The sequence below is a fragment of the Nipponia nippon genome, unplaced genomic scaffold (assembly GCF_047370975.1).
Source record: "Nipponia nippon isolate SJK-2023a ecotype South Korea unplaced genomic scaffold, ASM4737097v1 scaffold_6, whole genome shotgun sequence".
Taxonomy (NCBI): domain Eukaryota; kingdom Metazoa; phylum Chordata; class Aves; order Pelecaniformes; family Threskiornithidae; genus Nipponia; species Nipponia nippon.
Window position 1 is genome coordinate 76602932 of NW_028262380.1, and position 27744 is coordinate 76630675.

General features: G+C 41.7%; 1 protein-coding gene across 3 annotated transcripts in view; it reads right to left on the minus strand.

Moving 5' to 3' along the window:
- Positions 1-27744, minus strand: part of AFG2A (AAA ATPase AFG2A) — a 200305-nt gene that overhangs the window by 25812 nt on the left and 146749 nt on the right. The window contains exon 15 of one of the 3 annotated variants that reach the window (XM_087735629.1): positions 13448-13612. In XM_087735629.1, the coding sequence (XP_087591755.1) occupies positions 13448-13612 (165 nt within the window). Of the gene's footprint in view, positions 1-13447; positions 13613-27744 lie in introns of those variants that run through there. The other 2 variants (XM_087735632.1, XR_015699491.1) reach the window with 2 other exon arrangements.

Here is a 27744-nt window from a genome sequence, read left to right on the forward strand (position 1 = left end):
TTTCAGATTTGTAAGCACACATTGTAGACTATTTTTCAGTTCCTTGGTAAAGGGTACATTGATTAGCACTGTGGTATCTCTTTGCACTTTCATGACAAAGAAAACATGAGCAGTAACACACTTCCACAGATTGAACACTAAGTCTTTAAAGAGCTAACAAGAGATCTCTTTTTTCATGTTCACAATTAATTCCTGCTTCTCTAGGTTTCATGTACAAATTAGACAGCTCGGAAGAGAAACCTTACAAGTTATTTATGAAATCCATTGCACATGCAGAATTGAAGGAAGTTGACTGCTGCAATACATATCTAGTCAACTGGAACCCAGATAATGAAAACATTTTTGGTTTGAAACAGCTACAAAATGTAGTACATCTCCAGGATTACCTGGTTTTAAAATACCACGCCTGGCTGGATGATTCATTTGCAGCTTTTGCTGCTTTACCTTTAACAGCAAATTCATTGCATGAGCTAGGGGATGTTCACTTCAGAGAAGAGCTGGTAGACTGACTTCCAACACTGCAAAGACAGACCTGTGTATAATGAAGTGCTAAAGATAACACAAACATTTATAGTGCAATGTATATGGTACATATCGTCACCCAAATCTGAATTTCTGAAAATCCTAAATCTTAAGAGAAATAATTAAATATACAGTAAAAGCCCCTACTATGCCTTCATAAGTAAGAAAGGAGACACATACATACACACACACACGTTTGTAAAGGGTGACACAAGTAGGACACAAAACCCAAATGAGCTCCCTGTTACTATACGAACAGGTCAAATGAATGCAATGATAATACTAGCTGAGTGATAATACTACCAATTAATTTTTAAAAATAAGTCTAACGAGAGTTGGAATCTTTATCCATCACACAAGAGAGACTTTTTAGCTGTATTTATACATCATCCTGAGTAAACTGGCTGAATTGCAAAGACAGAACACTATCCTAGAATAATGAAAGACAAATACTTCTGCTTTGGACTGACATTTATCAATATAAAATAGCCATTTTTTGCCATTGTTTGAAGTAAGGGAAGTAATGAAAGTACGCAAAACCATTTTGATACCACCGCCCTATGTCCTGCACACGTTAGTAACAAAATGCCTCTCGCCCCTCCACACGTGCTGTTCATTAACTCTCCACAATAAACATCATACTTCCATATCACACATTTGAGAGCGCTCCTAAACTGGGAAGTAGGGCAACAGCATTGCTCTATGCAAAATCAGCCAAGTCCAGTCAGGAAACAGATTAATTTGAAAGCCTTAATTAATGACTGAAAAGTCAAGATTTATGAGTTACAAGGAAGTAAGTCCAAAACATAACACTCCCTCCTGCATGCAAGCTCTCTTTTTAATGGTAAACAATTAGCCTAGGCTAAGATACTGTCTAAATTCTCAAGTTTGCGTTCTGCCTCCAGCTTCCAAGCATTGATAGAAGACAAATAAATTTCACGCCCCCCCCATTGTTATTAATAAACAAGGGTTAATGAAGACAAAATACAGTTTGTTTGTTTTTTTAAATAAATAAACCAATGAGTTTCAAAACATTTTTTTTAGCTCACAGGTGCAAAAACAGTATACAAAAGAAGAGGAGGAAAGGGAAAGGGAAAGGGAAAGGGAAAGGGAAAGGGAAAGGGAAAGGGAAAGGGAAAGGGAAAGGGAAAGGGAAAGGGAAAGGGAAAGGGAAAGGGAAAGGGAAAGGGAAAGGGAAAGGGAAAGGGAAAGGGAAAGGGAAAGGGAAAGGGAAAGGGAAAGGGAAAGGGAAAGGGAAAGGGAAAGGGAAAGGGAAAGGGAAAGGGAAAGGGAAAGGGAAAGGGAAAGGGAAGAATACTCCTGGATAGATACGTTTACAGAACTTAATTTCTATATACGCTTGAAGCAAATCATAAACAAGAAAAGGAAGGTCTTTTTATATATATACACACACAGATGCATGCTTATTAAAATACATATAATCACATGAAAAACTCTCTTAAAATCCAAAAAGATCCCAGTTTTTCTTCCTTGAGTTTACTTCACTGAATTCACAAATACTTTTGCAAATTTAGTAACAACAAATGTTAGAAATGAAGAACAAGTTTTCAGCTTTTAACATTTTGACTATATTCCACTTCTGAAGAGAACTGACATCTTATTATGATGAGCGGTTACTGTTTGAATATTAAAACAAGACTGCCAACTCTTCTTTGGAAGTCTTTAAGCCTTAAACTAGAAAAGTTAAAATCAAGAAAAGTTTTGTTCTCTCTTGTTTATACTAAATCACCAAACACATTTTCTTGCCTGCAAATTTTGTTTCGCTAACAAAGGAGTGCGGTTTGTTTCTCCCCCTAGTTTATATAACACACAAATACACAAAAATGACCACAGAAATGGCAAGATCCCATAAAGTGGTAACACGTCGGATTACAAGAGCCTGCGATGAGCCCGCATCCCTACAGCCATACTGTACACCCTCCCTGGCAAGGGAACTCCCCAAAACACCTCTCTCCAGGTACACAGCCACAACGGTGACTCGCAGAGGTAACCAGAAATGCAAGTGGCACATGGCTTTTGGGTTTGGGTTGTTTGGGTTTTTTTTTGGCTCGTGGTGGTGCAGCAATGCTGAACACCCAAGCCCCCATCATTGCCTGTCATGAGAAAACCCCCCAGCAACCTGTTTTCCTGGCTTCTTCTCTTTGGTCCTTTGTTCTTGGCTGAACAACTAACATCATGCCTTGCAAGGGAAAGCGGCTGCTTGAAGAGAGATTGAGCAGAAAGAGTTTTCCCGACGCAGACTCACGAATACTTGGGAAACATCCCGCCACAGATACCCACCGAGTCTAACCTGTGAGCCGGGTACCTTTTTATCCCCCCTCTTCATTGGTTTCTCATCAAATGGAAGCTCACTGGGAGCAGTTCCGGAAAAAGACAAAGTTGATTTATCCCAGTAAAAAGCACAATAAGACCAAAATATATGAGACAAAACAGAAGACAGATTGCTGCTCTTCCCCTCCTTTCCCTCCAATAGTGGGCAATGAACTGCACAATGTTAAGTATAATAGTAGTAGTCTACTTTTATCACAAATTTACTTTGTTTGCTAGGAAATGAAGTATCAAACACCACAAAGCCAATCTCTGTAAGACACCAATTACTCTGAAATCATAACTAACCCCCCCGCTTCCCTAAATAAGAAAATAAACCATCAAACAAACAAAATCCAAAGCAGCTCTTTTAAACTGGGCAAAACGCTCTTAGTTCTCCTCCCCTGACAATGGGGATGTCAAGACCAATTAGCAATTGCAGTCATCTTGGGTTTTGCTCTGTTTTCTTCCCCTGCAAGCGGTCAACCCAGATCCGCTGGCTCACTTCTATACACGCAATGCCATGGACCAACTACAGAAGACTAAGACCTGTAAGCTTTTTTTCTACCTAGCTATCCTTGGCATTTTCATTAGTCAAAGCTGGGAATCAAAAAGCTTAAGCTGAAAACTAGGTGATAGTTTGAAAAAGTTTAATTAAAAAGCAAAATGGTCCACAGAATTGCTTCTAACATAGCTAATAATTTGCTGCAGAGTTATTGTTGTGCTGTTTCCATCTGCCAATAACCATTTAATCCTTTTGCCAAAGGCAATCTAAAGCTTTATGTATTTCCATATGTATTTAAGGGAAACCATAAAAGATAACTTGGAAATAACAACTTCCAATTTTTGATATACAAAAATCTGAGCTACAGTAGTACATGCACCCATCAACTTTTCAGTAGTGCTATGAAACGTTACTTGACAGCTTCTACTCCAGGCAATGGTTTGAATGCTAAGACCAAAGTTTTGTGTCAATACAAAAATCTTTGTTAGCATTCAAATACAAAACAGAAAGCCAGCCCCAGATAGCTCCCCTTAACGTGCCTTCTTCAATGGGATTGCAGCTCTCCTTCTCATGAACAGCCAGTGTTCAGGCATGCTGTGAAAACAGAAGTTACATGGCAAGAATGAAAATCTCCCTGTTTGACAACGTAGGTTTGGCTGCAAATATCTGAAAGCTTCCCTGTTCCCACATTCAGCATCAGTGACTATCTTAATTACTAACAACTTCTCAAACTGTTTCAGAATTACTGCTGAGCAGCTTAATCTCACCAAAAAGCCTCCAACTCCAACAATGTCACTGCTAAAGGTTGTGGATAAAAAAAGAAAGCAGAACAAAAGCAGGTATTTCAACTATTTTTTCCCCAAAATCTCACTTAGAAAAATAAAACTATACATAATCAAAACCCCTTTGAAAAGAATACAGCAGAGTGCATTTTCAAACTCAAATAACTTAATGGGATGACAACAAATGTGCAAGCTTGCAGCTCATACACATTTTTAGGGATAGGAAGTATTAAAGCATATCACAATTAAAATGTTAAGAAAAAAAACAAAAAACTTCTCCAAATACTTTATCAGTAACGGCCATCCCTCCACAAATAAACTCAACATTTACTTTACACAAATGAAATATTATTTCAATTATAGGAGAAAGCAATAGAAGCAGAGTCATTGGGACACATTCTATACAAATGCAGCTTTAATAGTGACAGCTTTTAAGTTTGAAATTCAGTACATCTATTGTTCAAGATATTCACCGTCTAGTGGCACACTTATTGATTTTATTAGATATTATTTTATTATTCATTATTAGGTTCCAAATTTTCGCAACAGAAACAATTAATTCGCTGATGACTGCCAAAGGCAAACATCCTATTTTATATGTACACAAAGATACCAATATATGTTCAAATATTTTATTTCATACCCACACCCCTCTCCAATCTTTGCAGTTCAGTGAAGTGTAAACAGCTAGTGTTGTTATTAAAATACACGTTCTTCCTTCACAGCGACAATACTCAGGTAGATTAATAAGCTTTTATACCTGGGCTGTATTATTTCTCTGACATTCATTAACATTTCTTCCACCTTGATAGCAATTTAACTGGCACGGTACCAGAAATACAAGTAGGTCAGCACAAGGTGTTCCTCTGTATGGTTTCATCTGGTATAAACATCCTATCTGAGTTATCCGTGCAGGTACTACATTCAAATATTCCTAGTGCCAACTAAGATAATAATCAGAACTACTTTGGATTTCATTGTCCAAGTACTACCCTTATTTTTGGAGGACTGGTTCTGTTAAGGACGGAAAGGAAATTTTACTGCAGAAGCGGGGAGCCCTCTGCAGCTCTCCTGGCCAAGCTGATACGCGAGATTACGCCTCAGTGCTACCTCCATGGGAAACCCCCCTGAAATCCTCAGCATAGCCAAGAGGAAAATGTATATACATTTAGAGAAAGATAAATTGAACACTGAGGTTTGATAGTCAGACATTGTATACTATTAAAAGTAATCGTAACAGGCACTTACACCAGTCAGACACACTCTAATCTTAAGGGCATGAGAAACAGCAATGGATATGTAAGAATATTTGCTTTTTTCCCCCCCCGTTTATGAAAAAAATAGATACAAATCAGCAGCCTCACAGAAAATGAAACAAAAAAAACTTCGGACATATCTTTTGCTGATGTACTAAGACATATACAGTATTTACAACAACTTGTATATATTGAGGATCTGGCCCTGAAGTTGGTGGATAAGAGTCAAGGATCAGGAATTAATTCTCTATGAAGTGCAAGGACTTTTGGGGGACTTTCTCTAATTTGTATGCCTTGTCTTATACTTTAGGACTAGACTTGAGTCAAACTCAAAGCAGCAAGCTCACTTCTGACCGTGTACCCTGTGACACATCGTAACTTCTATGATCAAGTGCCAGCACTACAATTCTAAATCAGAAAAACAGGTCCGTGTGAGGAAAAAGTGCTTAATTTTTTTTTCTTTTCCTTTTTTTAACATAAAAGCAAATTCTACCACTCTGAACTGATAAGAGCATTTGTATTGCGTAAGTGAAAATACTTCAAAAGGCAGAAATAAACCAACATTTTCAATTCCTTCCTGATCATTGCAAATGCAATTTTTACTCTGAACATTACATACCCCCATTTGTAATCACTGGTATACTGAAAGCGTGTGCTTTAAGACATTGAAGAATAATCCCCGCTGTCTGATTAAAAAAAAAAAAAAAGAAGAATGAATTAAATTAAAAGTTGCTAGAAATAGCTCACAGGCAAAAAATAAAACTAAAAGAAAACAATAGCAGTAGCCTAAAGAGACATATTTTTTCCTTCAGGAATGAATTTCCATCTGCTTTTAAAGAGCAACATGTTTTTCCATTGCTGGGAATTGCAGCCAAAACCAGGACAATGAAGCAGCAAAGCCACAGGCAAGAGCAGAGGGCAAGTGAAGCTGGCTGACAGAGTATCAGTGTAGGTCCCTCTTTTACAAGCCTGTGTTTCGGTGACAGCTCAACAGTCCCCCGCTGTGCTGGCAACACACTCCCCTCCGCCACCCTCAGCAAAGGGGAGCTCCTGGTAACTCCGCCGCAAGCAAGGTAGCGTGGAAAAGGGAAGGCAAGGGCAGGGGAGGGAGGCAAACAGCATCGTCAGCGCTGCCGGTAAAGGCAGGCGTCTCCCCTGGCCTCGGCGGGTTTGGTGAAACTCCAGCCGGTTTATAAAAGCTCATCGGAAGTGAGCAGCCCCGTCGGCAGAGGATGGCTGATCCCTGACACAAGTGATGCTCCTATTGCGGGTTCTTTCTCCTAACAGGCATGCAACAAGAAACAACCCTTCAAAGGCACAGGGAGGACAAAAGCAAACACAAGTGCTCCTTTACAGAACCTGGCTGGATGATGCCACTAAAATAGCTAATGAAGACACAGAAAGGAAACAAAAAGCATATTGAAAGTAGCTGTAAGGTTCCTGCCCCCTAACTGTTTCAGCATTTAAGGAATCAAAATGTTCAGCTCTTTGGGCTGTATGGAGGAAGAAAATCTCAGGTTTGAGAAGCAGGCTAAATTTCATACCTCAACACTGTTTGGTGCTCGCTTGGGGGTTCATTCAAATTCCCTCTGGCGTTTTCCCCGAGTTCCTCTGAGGATCACTGTTCTTTGAGTTACTTAGGAAGCTGTTTCGACTGTATCCTCCTGAGCTGTTAATGGGTCTGACCTTTTCGGAAACGCTCATGTCCCTTCAGCCAGATGCATTAAATCTCCTCTGCTTGATTAAACTATTAGCAAATCATTATCTCACTGAAGGATAAAATGTTCTTTCCCAGATGAGCGAGCCATGCATAAATTTCAGTGCAAATACTCTCTTGTATACCAAACCTTATGTTTTGCATAAACATGCTAATTGCCAACCATGCTTTATATAGGGTGAATGCAGACAGTACTTTATCGGGTCTCAGCTGAGACAAGACGTGATGAAAATCACCACTTAGGGCAACAACCCTCCCCCCCATCTCTGCGAAATGCACGAGGGGAACCAGATCTTTCTAAAGCGACTAAAAGGGAGAGCGGGGAGAGGCAGCGTAATGCCACAAACTCTTGAGGTTCGGCGCCGCCATGCCCATGAGTGATTACCCAGACGCTCGCGCTGCCCTTGTTCCCAATCTGCCCAAGCACATTCTGCACGTACGAGGTTCTTGCGAGACCAGCAGTAAGCAGAATCCCATGGGAAGTCCTGTGTAGTTAAGTTATTTCCTTTCCAGTGATTCATCTCATTTATCCCAAACACTGACATTCGGAAAACATTCCGAATGCCAGGTATTTCCTCACCTCCCAGCCACCTGTGCCAAACACATCCTCAGCACTGATAAATGTGTGTAGGAAGGTGGTGATCCCATATTATCCATATTGGATGAAGGCTAAGTCTCTTTTCCTCACCCACCCACACAAAAATGTTCGCTTTTCAATGAGTGATATAAATTAACAGATCCTATGCATCATTCCAAGAGAAACTTCAGAGGTTCATCTGAGGCCTTAATTTTGCTGCCTTTCAATTTGACAGCGTTCCTCACTTTGAAAACTGCATTTCACTGTAATACCGTATCCTGGTGTGGAGCTAAGCAGAACTCCTTCAGAAGGAAAGGCCGTCCAGCAGAGTCAGGCCAGAGTCATTTCAGCCACAGATGCTTTAACTACCAAAGTGTATTTTCAAATCACACATTTCTGACGAGACATATGCATTTTTTTGCAGTATCTTGTGAGTTTAAAACCTGAGGGCCCGGTCCCAAGGCATGATGTGTTGAGCAGCTTCAACACCTGTTCAGTTCAATGGGGATTGAAGACGCTCTGCATCTAGCATAACTAAGCATAAAAGGAACAACCATGTTTCTATTTAAAAATTAAAACCATGAGCTTTAGCCAGGGTATGATTTGAAGGGTCTGCTGTTCTTTTTTCCAATACAGAAACTTCACTCTTTTTTTTTTATTATTATTATTTTGATGCCTTCACTCCCAAAAGCCCGTGTCTCTTTTTAGGCTACTGTACAGGATTGTATCTGTTGCCCTTTAAAAATGTTAAGCAGAAAGCCTTTCCCTTAAGTTTGGAAGATCTTTTCCTTCATGGAAAACTAGATGTAAAGAAGATAACACAACCTAATTTGACGGATGTCCTTTTTTTTCCCCCTATATGTAAGCCCTCTCTCACCTTTACTGTAGATGCTCTTTACTAACAAGACCAATTTTTCCCAGTCTCTTAAAAGACTGTTTACCCTCATGTACACCTACGATGGAACGCACCCTCGCTTCTTTTGTAGTTGGTACCTTCCTCTACAAGAAAGAGAGGAGTTTGGGGAGGTTTTGGTTGTTTGGGGTGTTTTTTATTGAAGTTGAAATATGTCAATATCTGGTAAACAAGAACATGCATGTTTTGGAATACATATTTTAAGAGTCAAAGCTTTAGCTGATCCAAGCTAGTGTGCTGCTGGAAAGATACTTTCTGGCAACAAATATGTTCTCATTTGAGCCAGAGCAAACCTTTTTTTCTCCCTTCATTCTCTGTGTTCCCATTGAGAGTTATTGCAAAGTGAGAAAGATATTTTTTACATTAACTGTTCTACTTCGCCTAAGAACCAGTGAAAGATTTACAGGTTCCCAGATTCGCACTTTACTATTGTGTCCTGTAAGCATGGAAACTGATAATAGTATAGAAACAATGCCAGCCTTCGCTTTCACCATGACCTGCTTTCCACCAATTTAAAAGCAGTCAGTCCCATTAGCTTACTTTTACAAGCACACTTGTCTTAAGAATATTGTCATCATATCCAGAGTATTTAGTTTTGTGTTACTTCTAACCAACTTTAAACTCAAACCAACTCAACACTTGATTTCAGTTTCTGCCCAAAACCTTCCTCTCTCTGCTACTGCCTTCTAAACTGTAACAAAAACATAACCTGACTGGGGCTCAGACAATAAAAGAAGGTCCTTCACTCTACTGGGTTTATTTTCCTTTTTATTACCTACTTCCCAGAACAAAATATTTCTACAGCGGGGAAACACTGCCTTCATCCCTTGCTCATCCCTTTTCGCAGAGCAAACTCCAAGGATTTCAAGACAGACACACCCCTTCCACTTAATTTGTAAAGGCAAATGATACAATCTTTTTTTCCCCCACACAGGTCCAATAAAGACATCAGTCTTTGCACTTATAAAGGTTGGTGTCCTTCCTCTAGGCCAAGACATGTTCCAGCTACAACCTTTCTTCTTTTCTGTTTGAGACAATGTATAATTTAAAAATTACAGGACAAGCAATTTCCTATCAGATACTGTCTGCGTGATTTTGTTCTTACTTGCACTAGAAAGTGCATTGAGACTATCGGTGTTTTCTATTACAACAGAAAGCAGCCAATAATTACGAAAAACCTAATCTAAACCCCAAATTAAAAAAGTAGAGCACCTCAGTTTGTGGAAGGCCCATCTTTCCTAAAGCAAGCTGGCTGTACCAGCTTCATGAAAGCAAACAAATGAGACCCAAAGAATTCACATTGCTTGCACTTTAAAGAAGTGCTTTTAAATACTTCTGTGGCTGGATCTTTAATTAATCGTACTTTATAGAAAGCACAGTGAGAAATCAAACAGATAAAACTCCTCAGCATGAAGTACAACAGTGAAAATGCTCTAGGAAAAAGCTATGATCAGACTGAACAATCTCCAAGTGAAGGCATCCCAATTACATAAAGCCATAAAAAAAAAAAAAATCATCATTTTATAAAGTTGGATCTCCTGCAATTTTGCCCAAAACAAAAAGCAGGAACACTAGAATAAACCTTATAAAAGTTTTGAGGCAGCACAATGCTTGTTGTTTTAACCATTTTTATTACTTTCAAGGACTAGAGACTTCTCCTCCGTGGCTACCAGTGCTTCTTGCTGATGTTACAGCATCTGGAGGTGCCGGCGAGGCCAGCGGTGCAGCATGGCACAGCCCAGCCTCCTGCTGAACCACGCCAGGCGTCAGCTGCCCGGGCACGGCCTTCAGTAGAAATTTCTTAGAAAAAAAAGCTGAGGGCAAAGACAAGAGCAGTTCTGACTGCTCCTCTGCCACACTGGTGAAATCTGCTGGCCTGCCAGTGAGGGCAAACGAGACATACAGTCAGTGCAGAGCTGTCCTCGGAGCAACCAGACCTACCCTGCGCATGGCTTGGACACTCCGGCTCAGCTACAAAGAGGTTGAGGTGGCCCTGGGAAAAGGCAGATGGCCTTCAGGGCAGAGATGCAGCCAAAGAAGTTGCCTTAGAGAGAGGAGGGAATGATCCTTGGTGTCAACATCAGCTCTGAGACCAAACCTTGCTATTCAGAAACTTCTAAAAACAATTTACTTTCCTGATTTACAGATATGGAAATATCCCTGAAGAAGAGCCTCAAGCACTGCTACAGAGCACTACTTCAGAAAGGCCTGGAAATGAAGATCAAACTCAAACCCAAATATTTCTAGAAAGCTGGGGCTTTGTTTGACCTATACTGTTAGCATAATAAAAGTGAACTGTACAGACATTGCTCCTCTAACGCACTTTTTTTTTACCTTAAACTTCACTTACACATGAGAGAAGGAAATTGTAATTCACCCTCATAAATTATCTTCCGTCTTCTCTCACATGAAACAGTGGGAAATAATCACCCTATTTTGCTATCTTGATATATCTTTAAAGGTACTCATTAAGAGAAACCTACATCCAGCAGGTGAATAGAGATAACTGGTCATAAGTGATGACAGGCAAAAATATACGAATATCTGATCTGAAAAAAGGCCAAGTTGGAAGCCAGATGCATACTCAACTATCCACTTTACTTGCTGTTTATTCAGCTCATGTCAGGATGATTCAACGCATCTTTACACGCAACTCCCTATTCATACAGCATCTTCTAGTCACAAAACCAAGCATTTTCCATTTCTTTTTCTAAACAAAGGGTAGAACAGTGGAATGGGAACTTGCCATTCAACAGCGGAAACTATTTGTAAAGCTGGGAAGCTGGAGACACTAGGAAGAAAAGGCTTTAATGAAACTGGCCACTGTGCGTGCCAACTGTCAAGACTTTTTATATATTCTTCCAAGGAACACCGACTGAGGCTTTTTCTGTATTTACTCTTTACATCCCAGTTATTATAATCCTTTGAATGATGCAAAAGAACAAAATTCATGAGAAATGCCGTATTAGAAACAGGCAGGCTTTTCTTCCCCTGAAACGAGTCTGTAGCTGCACTCAACGACCCATTAACTTATTTTTGGTTCTGTACAAAGCCAGCACCAAGACATTTGTGACTCATTATCAACTAGGCACAGGAATTCACCACTAGAGCCTCAGCTGATCCAGATCCAAAGGAAATCCCCATATGCTTGGAATTTCTGAAATACAAGCATCACAGTTGTTGCCTGGTAAGAAGACAGTTTCCATACACAACAGAGGATATGTTTATATTTATGTTTTTGGAGGCTTGTAACTCAGCCAGAGGCAGATAAATTTTCCCAGGGCAGCAAAAGTCATATCACTGACATCCGGGTAAAAACATAGTACTGTTTCAAGTCACTACTCCAAAGCCTGGAGGCAGTAGAGCTGCGACAGTTTTCCAGACCAACATTTAAGCCTGCAATCCTTTTTATTACTGCCTTTTTTCATTGTGAGATCCCACACTCTGCGGCAACAAGATGTGCTACACAAAACAGCTTTGCTCACTACGCAGCTTTCATTCATTCGTTCCCAGAGCACAGTTTGTCCTGTGCTGTGGAGGAGGAAAGCTCTTGCGGGTTTGACTTTGGTGTCCACCGTGACACAGCTTCCCGGAACGAGCCTGGAGGCTAGCCCAGACACTGCTGCTGCTGCTGCGTATGGCAAGGTCTGACCCCATCCCTTGAACGTGGAGCACTCACAGAAGTGCCCTCACCAGCCAGAGGTTACTAGTAGGCAATGCAGCATTTTACAACATACCGGCATTTAAGTGATAGCTAAGTGAGCAAAAGTCTTGCCTGGGAGCATATCCAACGACCAGTCAGTTGAGAAGGGTCTTCAGCATTATAGGAATCACACAAATACTCCACAGTCACCTCTCTTTTGGACCAAGACAAAAGTTTAGCTTATTTCCCTGCCCTTGTAAACACCACACAGAAAGACGGGGGAGCCGAGGCAAGCACATCACATTTTCCACTCTGCTACGGAAAAAGCAGAAGGTGACTATGTAATTAAAGACGGTGCGATAATGCATACGCTAGGACTGGCTACAGGAAGGTGGAAATTTTAATTCTGGTATTTCATACCTTTTAAGAACTCGAATTGGCAACCTTAATAACATTCTTTGAATTTTTGAAGTAATATAATTACTTTCAATTAATCAAAATAAGGAAAGAATGAAATATCCTTTCACGAGACACTGACATGAATAATACTCGGGGAGCAGAGTGGTGACCACTAATGTACCAATGCTTATTATAACTGCCAGGCAGCAGCATCTGAGAAAGTTCCTCCTTCTACCCAGGACAGGAAATAATTGTCTGACGTCCATTCTCAGAAGCTGACTAACAAAGAGCAACAAGCTATAACAGTAAGTGCCGCTGTGAGGTCTTCATGATATAGAATAGGAAAACATGAGCTTCAAAGTGACCGGTGACTCCCTTGCAATTCCCCAACACTGTCTCCTAACTCTGTCTCTCCTCCCTCCATCTGAGGCTCTCGGTCACAATCCTAAATGCAAAAGATCCCCAGGGATGTGGGGAGACCCAGGTGAACCTTCTGGGCAGTCAGGGAGCACTTGCCCTCACCTCCCTCCACTCCTCCTGGCAGCACACCCTTAATGAGGCCACTTGTGGAAGAGGCCCTTCACCTGGCAACAATCCTCTGATGGAGATCTTGAAAGAAAAAAGCCCCAAATTGTATTCTGTTTTCTGAGCAGAACCACAGAAATCTCTCAAACATTCCCTTTCGTAATTCTCACCACCACTTTGAGAAGACTCAGGGGATGGTATCTGGATGATACTTGATTTCAATTTTAAAACACAATTTTGTGCACCAACCCTGTGGCTGTTAACATTCAGAAAGTTTTACCTCTGCTCCTGAGTACTTCTGAGTGTGCTGAATGAGCTCTGCTAAGCAGACTTCGTCACTGACTGGCATAGACTGAAAATGAAGTTTGAAGATCTCCCCACGAGTGGCTGCATCTGGCAATGGCACGTAGATAATTCTGTCTATTCGTCCTGGTCTCAGCAAGGCCTGCAATGAAAGCATCACAGGAAAAGTTATAGCACATGGTACATCCCATTAAGAAAGTAAAAACCACAACTCAATTAAAAACAACAGTGCTGCCAAATAGCCAACAATTTCAGCAAAAGCAAGAAGCTGCACGTGGACAATCAAGCTATGTGCAAGAGGGGTTATTGTCCTATGTTAGAATGGATCAGTCGCTGAGAAGACCTGAAAAGACAGTAAGGCTACTCAGCTCGAGAAATACCAGTTTATGGAAAAAAGGAATCATAAAGAAACCATAGTCATTTTCCTAAAATAATAATTTTAGGCTTGTTGCAAGGTGTGCTGGAATGTTAGGACTTGGCAGAAGGACAGGTGGCAATGGACACGTCCCAAGTTCAGATCTTCAATCAAAACAACGAGTGGAGAAAAAAAGATGTTTGAAGTGAAGCTCGCATTACGGATTCATGTTGCTTTATCCCAAATTATTAGAGTTGCACATGCTTACAGAAGAGCAGATTACTCTGACAGTTTTTTATGCAAAATAAGGTAAGAATAGACAGAGGACAGTGATGCTCAGCTTCAGAAATGGAGAGAAAAAAACATAGACTTGCAAAAGCACTATAGTTAATACATTTTAGCATCAGATTTGAACTGTTGGAAAAAAACTGCTTTTTCCTTCTCTCGTGCCACAAGACAACTGAAAATTCAACAGATGAACCCAGTTACAAGCTAAGATCCCAACTTTGCAGTTTCATACACGTATATTGGCCCTTGCACTTTGGCTTCCCAGGGTTACTCAGATTATATATACGCTGGGGAGGAGGGCAGCAGTGACAGACAACGGAAGAGGGGACAACGGACACAAAGGGCAGCGTGGAGGGTTCAGACTGGACGGGAGGAAAAAGTCTCTAGAAGAGAAGTGCAGCCTGGGGGCAGGTCATCGGGGAAGCTGTGGAAACTCTGTCCTTGGGGGTTTTGCGGCTCAGCCAGACGAAGCCAAGCCCTCCCCGAACTGGTGCTCGCGATAGTCCCGCAATGTGTGGGAGGGGGACTGTGGGGCCTCTGCAAGCCCCCTCCAACCAGTGTTTCTGTGACTCTATGCTTTCTGGATGGGGCCAAAATGTAAACATTATCTATATATACATAAAACAATTACATCCAATACATAGGAGAAGCCAAGCTCTTTAAATTTGTGAGAAGAGAGGAAGTTCATTTCCCAGTATTTCTAAAAATCTCCAAGATTTTTGAAAACCATCTATAGTAAAAAAGTAAAAACCCTCCCAGCCTTTCTTACTTGACATTTGAAAAAAAACCCCAACAACTATGCATAGGGAATGCACATAAATAGCATTTAAACTATTTTTTTAAAAACCAAACAATGTTTATAAGATTCAGCATGAAACCTAAATTGTTTTTATGTTATGGTTCTCCCTTGGGCAGAGTAGTTTTGAGTTCCAGATGACTAGAGATATTGCATGGCTGTCCTGGGCTGTCAGCCAGTAAGTCTTTTCCCAGCCTGATCATGTCAGTGAAAGTCATGCTGAAAAAATAGTAGGAAAGAGCTTTCCTTCCTGCACAGCATTGATCAAGTTAACACCCTTCCTAGAGTTTCTTTAAAAAGACTGCTGTGGTGCTTCAGAGTGGAAAAATGTATCCTGAATGTTAAGAGATGTCTTGTTATTTTTAAAACAGAACACGAAAACGCTCAGCAGAAAGTCCGCGGCACTACAGTGTGTTGCATGGAGCTACGTAAGGAAGGCTGTACTGGGAAGACGAAAGGTCCGCATCCAGGCCGGTACCCTGTCCCTGGCAGTGGCCAACGCTGGATCCCTATGAAAGAGAGCGAGAAGCAAGCCATCCACTGTTATCTCTCAGCAGACCGTGCTACTTTCCACAGCACTCTTGATATATTCACCGAAGAACTCAACCCACTGATGATAACTCAGCCAGTGTATAATTCAGTGGCTAAATCATGTGTGTATCAGGATATTGCCATTTTTTGCCAACACACTTGAAAGAGAAATTTGCATGTTTCAAGACTAGGCTTGGAGGGAGAGGAATTACACTGCAATTGCGTTCTGCATGCTCTTAAGGAAATGCCCATAGCTAATTCTATTATTTAGAAGAAACAAGAAATGTTCACATGAGTACGGTGGTGTGCCTCTTTTAAATCAAGGCAGGTTTAATCAGGACACCTAGATAATTAGAACGTTTTCTAGAGCCAGCTTAGCTTCACAGTGATGAATGACCATGGCTGTTGTGCAAGTGGGACAGGAAAAACGCTTGATGCCAATCAGCTGGGAGCAAGCGTTGCCCTGCGTTGCATCGGCTTTCAGTTCTGATACAGTCTTCTAACACGATCGAGCACCCACGCTTGCAAAGCACAACTGCAGATGTAAAAGAGTGAATATATTTTTTTGCTCAGTTACTAAAAATTGTATTTCCTCCAGTTTGTCCCAAATGCTTTGCGTTTTATATATAGTCATAGTTGGAGGCCCAAGTTTTAAACATGCTATCATTGCTTTTTTGCTACAGTCAGGCCTAGGGACCTTATCCAAGACGGCCAGATGTGCTGGGAACTGTACAAAAAAAGCACAAGTCAGCCTCTGCAGCGCTTGCTGCTTAAATAGACATAGACAAAAAGGAGAGAAGAGAAAATATGCTGTAACCTCACTTGAGAGAAGAGTCAAATTCCCTCCAGCCCCTGGAGAGAAAAGCAGATTGAACCGAGAGCTGGCCTCCACCAGCCCTCCCGACAGTCCAGCCGGATGGGAAACGTGGTGACCCTGGGCACAGCCCGACTGCTCCGCGCCCTGCTGTCACCATTGGCAAGCCACCGGCCCCCTCCCCTCTACGCTCCTGAGGAACTAAAAGCGGAGGGAGAGAGTGAGGAAGGGGCCTGCCTTGACCCGTCCTGCGTTACTGGAGGGCAAATCCCCGGTGAGGGGCCGCAGAGCTGCTCTGAAAGCAATCGGAGAGCAAAGCAAGTCAAGGCCATTCTTGTTTGCGGGACATCACATTGCCCTCTCAGGCTTTTGTTCTCTGCATACTTCTCATGGAGATACTTTTCCTTTTTGGCCAAAATAATTCGGACTCAGAACTGAGCTGCACGTAGAGGTCAGCAATAAGGGAACAAGATATCCCACTTGATGTTTTTGCATACTGAAGTTTCCTCTGGAGGAAAATGAGCTCTTTCGGGGTTGCTTAGAGAAGCCTACTACGGCATTTGATGTGGACACCTGCAGCAGCGGTGTCAGCTTTGACACCAAGGCCCAGGTCACGCTTACTTCTGCTGCTGGCAGCAGTGCTGAGTTTGATGGATGCTGGCAACACCTTTTTCCTCAACGCTGCTTTTCTTACACACCTAAAAGCTATTTCACTTCTCAGTGGGGTGTTGCGTGATGCAGGCTTCCCCAGCGGAAGGGTTTTGGGGGTGGTTGCTCCAAGCACGCCATGACTTTCACAGGCCGTTCCAGAAGATGGAGCTTCAGTCTTGCAATTAGCACTTTGAAAATCACGAGGAGGGCGATAAATACACCCAGATCGCCTCCGGACCAGCCCTGCTGCCCACGGGGTGCATTGGGATCCGGCGCTGACCCGTTGGCAAGGTGGGAGGCGAAGCCACCTGGGACTGATCCTCGCTGCCGAGCTGGAGGAGGAGGAGGAGGAATCGGGCAGGAGAAGGCGGTGGCTTGGCTGTGCAGGAGGAGAGGCGGGTGGGGGAGGGTGAAGAGTTGAAGCGGGGCTGCAGGTTCAGGCAGATATGAGCTGCCGGAGTACAAAATTAACCGCTCGCGGCGGGGAGATGCAAAACTGATTTGAGGCTAGGAGCACACAGAAGGTGGGAAGTTGATGGGGCCAAAATTAATTGATGTGTGCGCAGAGCTACATAATTCACTGATGTTGAGATGTGAGGGTTGCATAATTTATGTAGGCCAGGAAGGGCACAAAATTAAGTAATTGGGGTTTTGGTAGAAACCAGAATACTTCATACCATTAAGCAATTCTTTTGCGAGTTTATGTAATTTTTTTGTTGTTACCACAACAGTTACAAAAGGGGTCTAAGTGCACATACACTGAAAGGTCACTAGTGGTACACAGATACAATATTCTTCAGGGGAGCACTAGGAAAGTGGGATAATCGTCATGTAATACATAATACCATCACCAGCAAAAACACATTTTAACTAAGAAGAAACTGCTTCCCTTTCAAAAAGAAATGCTTCAATTCCTTGGTAATTAAAATAGAGTATTACTTCAAAATGTATCATTGGAAAAGATAGCTGGTGCAAAAATGTGTATTTTGTGTACAATTATGAAGATAATTATTTCAGGAAAGAGAACTTAAATAGGTAAAGCCAGGAAAATATTTGTGGTTCCTGTTAAGAATGGACTAGAATTAACCTTAGGGCTTTGCTAATTTTCCTCCTCCTCCTTTCCTTTTTTTTTTTTTTTCCCCCAAAGCATCCATCTTTAGTGAGCTTTTTCGAAGGATACTTGGCCATTTCAGGAACTGCATTGTCAAACAATGCAGAATTATAACACTGACAGAAGCATACCCAGCTGATGAGCTTTCTGTGGGATAGAAAAAATAGCTTTCCTACTGGCATACTTCTACAGCCATGCCTAACTCATTAAAAGGGTTTTTAATCAGATCTTATAACAAAATGTCATACATAAATGGTGCAAGAGGGTAACCTGACGTTAGAAAAAATATAATTCCAGAAACATGGCAAACTTGGACAAAATTTTCATTGGCAAAATGTAATTTGCGTAGCAAAACATAAGCTGCAGAGTAAAAGGCATATTGAGGTGTGTAAGAGAGCAAGTAGGTTCAGCAGGTAACAAAGTTCATCTGGAGAATCAATGTTACTGCATGTTCTCTGCTGCAATCAATCTCCACAAGTAGGAACAGATTTTTATACTACATTTAAGACATTTCCTTTCAAGTAAATACATTTGTTTTAATGCAGAACCTAAAAAATGCAACTAAAAGTTTAATCCTGCCTTTGGAGTCCATTGGGATTAGACCACAGAGGAAAATGAGAGGACTGGAAATAACAGAACAATCTGTTTCCTTTAACTAAATCCTTCCAACTTAAATTAACAAATGCTATTTATGAACCCTGGTTGCGGTCCCTACTTACATGGACTCCCAAATATGAGAGGTACTCTATATCTTGTAATCTAATTTGGTAATACAAATTTTTTTACTTTCATCATTACAGTATTTGATTATATGTAAAGCATTTTAAAATCAATCATATTCTTCCTGTAGCCTGTGCAAGCCATAACTGTTTGTGAGATCCTGTCGGGGTTTTTGCCCCCGTCAGGACAGATGTGTTGCAAGCGTGGAAAGTATTCAGGTAAAAGATAGGCTGAGGAAGTGAGTTTGTTAACAACGATGAAAGGGCCTTCTTGTGCCATCACATTGGTCTCTTGCAGGAGCGAAGTCAACTCCCATAAAGGTGCTTCTCCTACGCTTTTGAGGCTCACCTCGGTGCCTGATATTTTCGTTCTCACTCTGCGCCAGAACAGGTCATGCTCCCAACGCAACAGCCCAGGGAGCGCTTGGCATTTTAGCACCTTTGAAAATTTCAAGTACGGGAAGCTCGTCCATCCTGTTTGCTAGACAGGCTACTGGAGGCTTTTTGCAACCATGGATTAATTACCAAAATTGGAAGGTGTTGAGGGGAAAAGACACATTAGAGTATCACTATTAAGGACTTAAAAACCGCAGTCCAGTGGAGAGCTAAATTTTATTGTTCCACAAGATTTTTATTCCCCCTCCAGCTGGCATGAGCCACTTCAGGAGGCAATCTCGAGCTCCTCTGTTTCAGGTGACACGCTTATTTGCTGTGTCACAAGGCTGGAGTCTTGTAGTTACAGGCTCCTGAGCGATACTGCTTTTTTCTTGCCAAGAGCCCCTTTCCCCACACTCTTCCTCCTCCCCACCTTCTTCCTTCTGTGCCAACGTCTGTCACCACCGTCAGCACATGCCAACACCTCTAACCAGTTCCCCTCTTTGATGACTTGTTTGCTGGTCACCACCCTTGTACTTCTCCCAAGATTTGTGCAGATTACTCTCTGTTGTCGTTACACAACATCTACGATTCCTCTCAGGGTGGAGCAGTTTGCTTCTTTAACCTACAGTATATTCACTACTTCAAAAACTGCATTTGCAAACAGTATTTTATTATATATTATTGGAAACTAGCTCCTACAAAATGTTGCAGTCTCCTATTACCAGTCCCTATGTGAAGACCTCACCTTCCCCATAGATTTCTAAAAATCAGATTGTACAACCCTTCCGTCGTGTCAGTCTTGCTCAAGACCTGGAGCGTTGTGCAAGTTGACAAGAAAAGACATGATAGGTTTGACAGCAGGTGTTCAGGAAGAATGTGCGCTATCAAGTGGCAGTGAGCACAGCAGGAACATTTTACTCAGGCATTAACCAGGAGTACTAATTAAAGGCAGAGAACAAACACGTGGTTTGATACGCTGACAAACAGTAAACAGAGCAGGGAAACAGTTTATATCATCCGAGTCCAAAACAAGATGAAGCGATACGGAGAGTTAACCGTCTGAAAAATAAGAATGCAATCTGTCCTGCACTGCTAAGCAGTCAAATGCCCCTGCTTGCATAGGATTCATCTACTTGCTTTGCATATCCTCCAGGTCTACTACCATTAGTTAATCCTTTTCCTTCAGCCACTGATTTTTACCCATTTCCAGTTCACCTCATCAACAGAGGGAAACTTTTCCGCGCAATTCAATGTATCTTCTGAAATTGGTCTCTGCTGGCTACCGACAGGAACGTTAGTAGGAGCCTTCAGCTATCACTACAGATCAGACTCTCAGTTATTACAGCAAAACACAGTTTACCTTACAGTTCCAGTATGCAAAAAAATAACAAATTCATCTTTCCTTATAAAATGAAACCTGGGGAAAGAACTGCCTTGAATCAATAGAAACCATTGGCATCATGTGCTTGAACGACATACCCTGCTTCTGCATGTTTCACAGCAAATCAGTCATTTCCACTAATGGTGGTGATTTTAAACAGATATGAGCATTACTTAAATAACTGAGCTATAAATAGGCAGCGCTAAAAGTGATTCAAGAAAGCAAAAATTTTGAGAGTTGATACGAAAGCATATTGAGCCTCCACATGGCCAAAGCATTCAGAGCTGCTTTTGATTTTATTTTCTTCCCCGGACGTCTGCTGGCAGGCATGGATGAAGTCCCAGTGTGGGCTGAGCCCCTAACCACCACCACCACCACATAGTGCCCACCACACAGCCAACTCATCGTATGCCCCAGCACCCAGCGGTGCTGCCTGCATCTGCACCATAGCCCTCGCCTCGCTGCCAAACCATGGGGTTTCGGGCTGCTCCGGGGCTGGAGGTAGCTGTGCCTCTGCCTTTGGGGATATGGCACTAAGCGTGTAGCACCAGCGATTATTCAGCTGCCTTATCTTGCCTATGCAGCCCAGGGAAGAGGCTGCTGTGCCCTCCTGCCTCCTCCTAAGCTCACCTCCCATGGTCCCTCCTGCACCACGGGCTGCATTCCCGCGCCAGACAGCAGCCGTGGTCACGCATGGAGAAGGGGTAGCCGGGAAGAGGGATGGGTGGTAGGGTTACCACCTCTCCACCATCTAAGAAGCTGCTTGTGGATGCAAAGGAGAAAAAACGCTGCCAAAAGCCTGGCTTGTATTTCCAAACCTGCACAAAGCTGGACGCGCCAAAATATTCTCATCTTTTTAATCAGAGTAACATCGGTGTCCCAACCGCCGTACATGACAGTCCTGCCACTGACAGAGTTTGATTAATATAGCTAATTCAAGGGGAATCATGGAGAAAGAAGACTTGAGGAGACTTGTTTTGTTGCAGCAATGAGACCGTGTAAACACAAGTGCGAGGAACAATGTGCTCCTTGGCCCACGCAGAACAATACCAGAGCACGTTTTTATGTGGTTTTGTTCAGATAGGATTAAAATATCTCAAGAAACTGAGTTTCAGTCACTTCTCTTGGCAGAAATATCTGCAGGCAGATACTCTGCAGCTGCAGAACCAGTATCTCCATGCTTTTTTTTCCTGATATTTCAAACAGTTAAATTGGCCAGTTGGCACAAATTACTACAGTGCTCATTGGGAGCCAAGCTTTGCCCAGGCCTCCATCTATAAAAGTCTAAACCTGTCAGTAACACAGCACATTTTCAATGTAGTAAAAGCAGTGCAAATCCAAGCAACCCTACTGATATGATTCCAGATACTCCAGTTTGGCACCACAGAAATTCAGCTCCAAATCAAGCCTCTCCCATGTATTCAAAGACATAGAGGCACCGACAGGGAATCAGGCTCTCCTTCCCTCTGCTCTGTGAATATGGTCTCAGAAAAACATGAAGCAATTTAGCAGATTCTCCGCAATCTGCCCATACTTTCAGGACACTCAAACACACGTTTTCAAGCCACAAACTGTAAAAAACAGCACGCGACTTTTCTTCCTCTGCTCGTTCAGGCTGCTGCTGCGCCCTTCTTTGCTTGCACCCGTGCTGAGCGGCAAGGTCTCGGCTCAGGGCTGCGGCGCTGGCTTCCTTTGCAAGGGGGATTTCAGACACAAGATCTTGTTCTCTCCCCATGCCCAATCTGAGCAGTCTTACCGTGGTGGCGTGTGGACAGAGAATGTCCCAATTTTGGGCTGTTTTCATGCAATTTTAGTAAGGAGGAGGAGCGATCTAGTCCTTTGCCTTGCTGGGTCTCACAGAGAGGTTTTGATGTGGAGAAGGCACTGGAACTCCCCCTCTTCTCCTCTAAATGCTAAGCAGCTCTTCCTACCCCATTTCTAATAAAATGATTTTTAGTAAAGTTAAAATTAACTGAAGGAAAAAAAAAAATCTATCATCAGCTAATAAACAACGTAACACACCCTCTTCAGTGTATGTTTACATAAGAGAGTCCTCCTTGCTCCTGTCTAAGAGGTGCAAAACCTCAGGAATGTCAGTTCTTTTTTTCTCTTCCCTCTTTTTTTGGGGGTGGGGGTTTAATAAAAGAACCCCTTTAGAAAAGATAACAATTACATGTAATGGAACCTGGAACCAGACTCTTTTGGCAATTAATCACCCAGGAGCCGTTGCAATCCTGCAGGCTGTTTCTGACAGATTTTGAGAGCTTTACAGGAATCACTGGGATAAGATGTGCCTGGGCTGGCTTCTGACAGGGACCGATCATGTACAAAGTGGATTGTTGGTTTTGGGGTTTTTTTTTTAGTTTGTATATTCATACACACACATATACACACACAGAGACGCGTGCACCCGCATACACATTTCTATAGGAGTCTTTCTTTACATACATGGAACAACTGCAGAACTCATTTATTAGCCCAGAGGTAAAAAAGAAAGAGAAAAAAAAAAAAAAGGGAAAAAAAAGCCTTTTCTTCCTCTCAGCAAAGTAGAGCTATCCATCACTTAACAGAGATACTTCCTGTTTTCAAGCAGTTGGGAAGGCATGACTTCCAACCCAAATACTTGGCTTGGCAAACTATTCCTGTGTTGACAGATGCTTTTATAACCACTTCATTCCACCTGAAGTTTCAGTATAAAAGGAGGTGGGTTTTTTTTTTTGGTTTGGTTTTGTTTTGTTTTGTTTTTTTTCTGAGGGAGGAGAAAGGGAAAGCAGAAAGGAGAGGATAGAGAAGGAAAAGGAAGGAAAATACCACAGTTATAACAGCTGGATGACAGAAGTTAGCATAGCTCTGACAGATGTTACCATGTAACCTCAAAATGACATGTTAGAGGAAAAAAAAACACCAAACCTGTTCCTTGTAGGAAAGAGAATTTTGAACTCCTGCCAAAATATTGCAATTCTCCTCAGAAGCTTTCAGACGCTGTAACAATGATCTACCACATAATACAGTATTTTCCATATATAAGCTATGCCTTTATATTACCATTGCCCTGACTGATTAAATTACCAGTACGGGATGAGATTCTTTTCAGAGTGACAACTTAGCCTCAAATGACAAAAATCCACAGCAGGTCAGCTCCATCAGGACCTGCCTTGTAACAGCTTTTCATCTCCTACGTTCTGTTTTCATAGGATTCATTAACAGGACACGCTCTAAACACTTCTCGAGACTGAATACTTCAGCGTGTGACAAACAGCAGTAAAAAAGTGAAGATGTATTTGTAAGGCTGCATGATCCATTTTATGTAACCTTTTGTCATATCCTTTTCTATATTGCTTACACCTGGTTATTTCAGCAACTACTCTACTACAAAAATCTTGATGACTTTACCTGGCTTGTGACCAAACTTTACAGATCTGTCTAACAACATACAGATAAACAAAGTGTAAAAGAAATGTTCATGGAACAAAACAGGTATGTGAAACAAGCTACTTTTAATGAAAGAAGAGATCGGAAGAGAGGTAGGCAACATCAATGAAACAATTCAGAAACAGTTTCAAAAGGAAATCAATGACTTTCCGTTGTTACAGCCAACACTGTGGCAGAAAAAAAAATAGTTTCTGGTTTTCATTATTTGAAAGATCTTATTTTACTACTATGGCTCTGGAAGACCATTTGAAGCAATGAAGCAGATACCGGTCACAATAACTGCAGGCTAAAGGAAAAGTCATTCAACGCGTAGAGAGAATAAAGTCACGATATAAGAAATATCACTCATTTGTACTTGAAATTGGAAACCGAGGTGATCTCGCCTTTTTAAAATCTGTCTTGAGGCTTATATTCCAAAAAGACAGGGAGTGAAACAAATAAATCCTGGTTTAAACCCCTCTCTTTGGGAGGTACAGCCCTCCTGTCCCTTCGTAACTAGCGCATACTGGGTACAATCCAGTTGCCAACACCGTCTGAGACCGGCTGAGGGATCCTAGATACCTCCCTGAGGCTGGCAGGTATTACCAACCAGGCTGTCTCCCTGCCAAGGGGATAGATGGTGGCCAGGCAGGAGCCTGCTGAGCAGAACAAACAGCACAGGACGCCTCTGTTCAGGCCACCAAATCCCAACCGTGCTTTTGATGTAGGAACAACCAGAAGACACACTATAGGTTTTTAACTCACTACCCGGCAGTCCAGATGTCTGAACACCAATGAAGCCCTCTCCCCCTTTCAAAAAATGCACTCTTAATCAATTTTTTAGTTATAAATTGAGGACAAAAAAAAAAGAAGCAGCTAAGCATATACAGTAGGAAAGAGGCATCTAACCAGCAAAGCAGCGTGCGTGCAGCGAAGCACCACTTGAGGTAGGACATCTAGCAGCAGGCATGCAACGTGAGTCTTTAAACACAGCCACACAGCTAAGGAGCCGTTCTGGGGCCTAATGAGCATATCAGGGAAGACGACTTTTTGGGAACAGCCAGATGTGGTCACCGAGGATGCCACCAGCATAACAGTGCAGGTGAGATGGTTCCGGAGATTGAGAAAGTGCGGGTAATACCGAAGAACTGCGTGCTTGACTGTAAAATCCCAGATAGCTACCTGCCAGGATATTAATATAGTCAAGACAGAGCCTAATTAAGAACAGCGGTGCACTGGCTGGGTCAGAAGCCAAGATACTCTGCTTGAAGAAAAGGCCCCGGCAGACATGCCTTCTCTTATTATTGCAAGCAGACAATCGCTGACTTCCTCCACCCGGATGCAGGAAGACAACCTGGTGGTTTTCTCCCTCATACCGGCAGAAACCACTGTGTGTTGATCTTAGAAACTTGTGGGCGGTGCTGAGTTTACATAAGTTACAGTGCTTACTGCAGCTGCCAGTTGCAAGTGACAGATAGAGCTTGGACTCTGGGATTAAAATATGTACTTTCTAGTCATTAGGCCTGGTGCGGTGCTGATAAAAGTCCTGAAATCATTTTACAGGTCTGTCAAGTATTTATAGCCCCTAATAGACATGAAATATTAGATGAAAACCTTTGGTGCCCCCCAACACACATTTTTTCCCTACACTGCCAAGAGTTCCTTCAAACATATGTGAGAGACTGCTGATCGGTGTACATCTGGCTTTCTCCTTGACTGTCCCCAACTCTGTGAAGTCACCCATAATGTCTCCATCTCTAAGCACTTTTCAACAGACGAATTATTTTGGTCAGCCCCTTTTACACATTCTACAGTCAGCCTGAAGGCATTCCTGCCATGGCAGACAGTCTGGCATCAGATCTGGCTTCATTCTTACCACATATCCTAGATATTTCCATCTTCATTTCTGGATAATTTAGGAGATTAAGTCTTGTTCTACTCCCTGACGAATCTCAGTATTTGTTATAAATTCATTCCATTTAATACCTACTATTTCCCTGAGGCATTTACTTTCAAAAGCTTTTAGACGTCTGTCTGTACCTTTGGTGGATTTCCAGCTTTCACATCCAACTGTTAAGGTGGAAACAAAATTTCAGTGGAAGACTCATAGATCGGTTTTAAATTGTGGATTATCAACACCTAAATCTTCTTTATGCTGGTAAATGCAGCTGCTGACTCGCTGATGTATTGCACTATTTCTTTCTGGACATCCTGTTCATTCACATCTTACTGCCACGCAATGTGAAGATGTCTGTTTTGTGTATAGCCTGTTTTTGCATCACATTGTTGGAGTTGAAAATTACTGTGGTTCTCATTATGTCTATTTGTTCTTTAATTTACCTTTTTTTTTTTTGTTGAGTTATGGTGGGGATTAAATCTGATCAGCACATGATCTTCTGTTCTACTCAACTTCAACTGATCCCTTTATTCTGCCTGAAACAGCACAGGAGAAGACTTTTCTACCAACAAAAAAAGCACAGCATCACACTAATCACTACAGTGGTTCAGGCCATCTTTAATTCCTCCTCCTCTTTTTTTTTTTTATACCCTTTTTTTTTCTCCCCAATTACACTTTTTCTACTGACTCTATACTTAAAAAATTCAGTTACTTTTACCAATGCCTTTTTCATTTTCTGGGGCTGTATTCATTTATAGCTTTCCCTGTTTTTTGCTTTTGTATCAAGTCCTTCCCTTTATGCTGTGAGCTTTATGATGCTATCTACTTATAGATCATGTATTTGCTAAGATTGATAATTATTGCACTGCTCAGCTGTTTAGTATTGCCATTGCTTATTTTCTTCCCTTTTTGTTACAAAGTTTTGGTTTTTTCCTTAGTAGGTCTCCTGAAGTGTATAAAAGTACGGTGGTAAAGTGTTTTCCTATCACCTTTTTAACATTTGTTTATGCTTCCTTGATAAGGTCATCAATGTATCTCTTTTCTCTTTTTGTACTACATTTACTTGTGGTATAATTTATAGAAATTGTTTTTTTTCTCCCCTGGAAGTGTATGTTTGAACAGTTAATTTGCACAATTTTCACAACTTTTACATATATAAACTGACTATGATTTATTAATACTTGAGTGTCTGGAAAGCTGCATTTATTGTGCCAGCTATGAAGCTGTCAGGCAGAAAGGACCTAAACAAGCCACGTTGAGCTCCTGAGGTAACTTTGTTCTTCAGATAGGCTTTCCTGTTAAAGTGTTGTGGAAGTTTTACTCTTCTTCAGTTTACAGGTGTCCAGATAAGCGTTAGCTTTCTAACTGAACAAGCCTACTCTCCTTATGGAATGCAAATTTTGGAAACCTTCAGTAATTTTGAAACATTAATACTTAAGTTATTGCCATACCCGAGCTGTACATTTTCTCAGCTCATATATTGAGAAGCCATTTCAGTCCCATCCTGTTGCCAGTGTCACAGAATCCCGCTCTTCAGCACTGGGGAACGGTAATGTATTAGCCAAACAGAAAAAAATATTTGATCGCACCATCATTTAAAAGCAGCATTCTGTTTTTGCTACCAAACTGCACTGGTGAGATATTGCTCATTTGCAAAGTGGAAACAGGAAATATCTTCAGTGTTCATAGCCAAGGTCTTACCAGAATTCAGCAGTGTGTGATCCTGAAAGCTTATTAAGTTACTTGTTTGGGAGTCACTTTGAACTACTAGATTTATCTTGGGCTCTAATCACTGTTTAGAAATAGAATTGAACTGTAGTCAATTTAACATAACCATTTGATTACTCCATCTGTCTTTCTGTAGTAATACTCTCAAGGTGTCATGTAGGCATGCAACATATCATTTAAGATGGACAACAGCACAGTTCAGGATCCAGCTTAG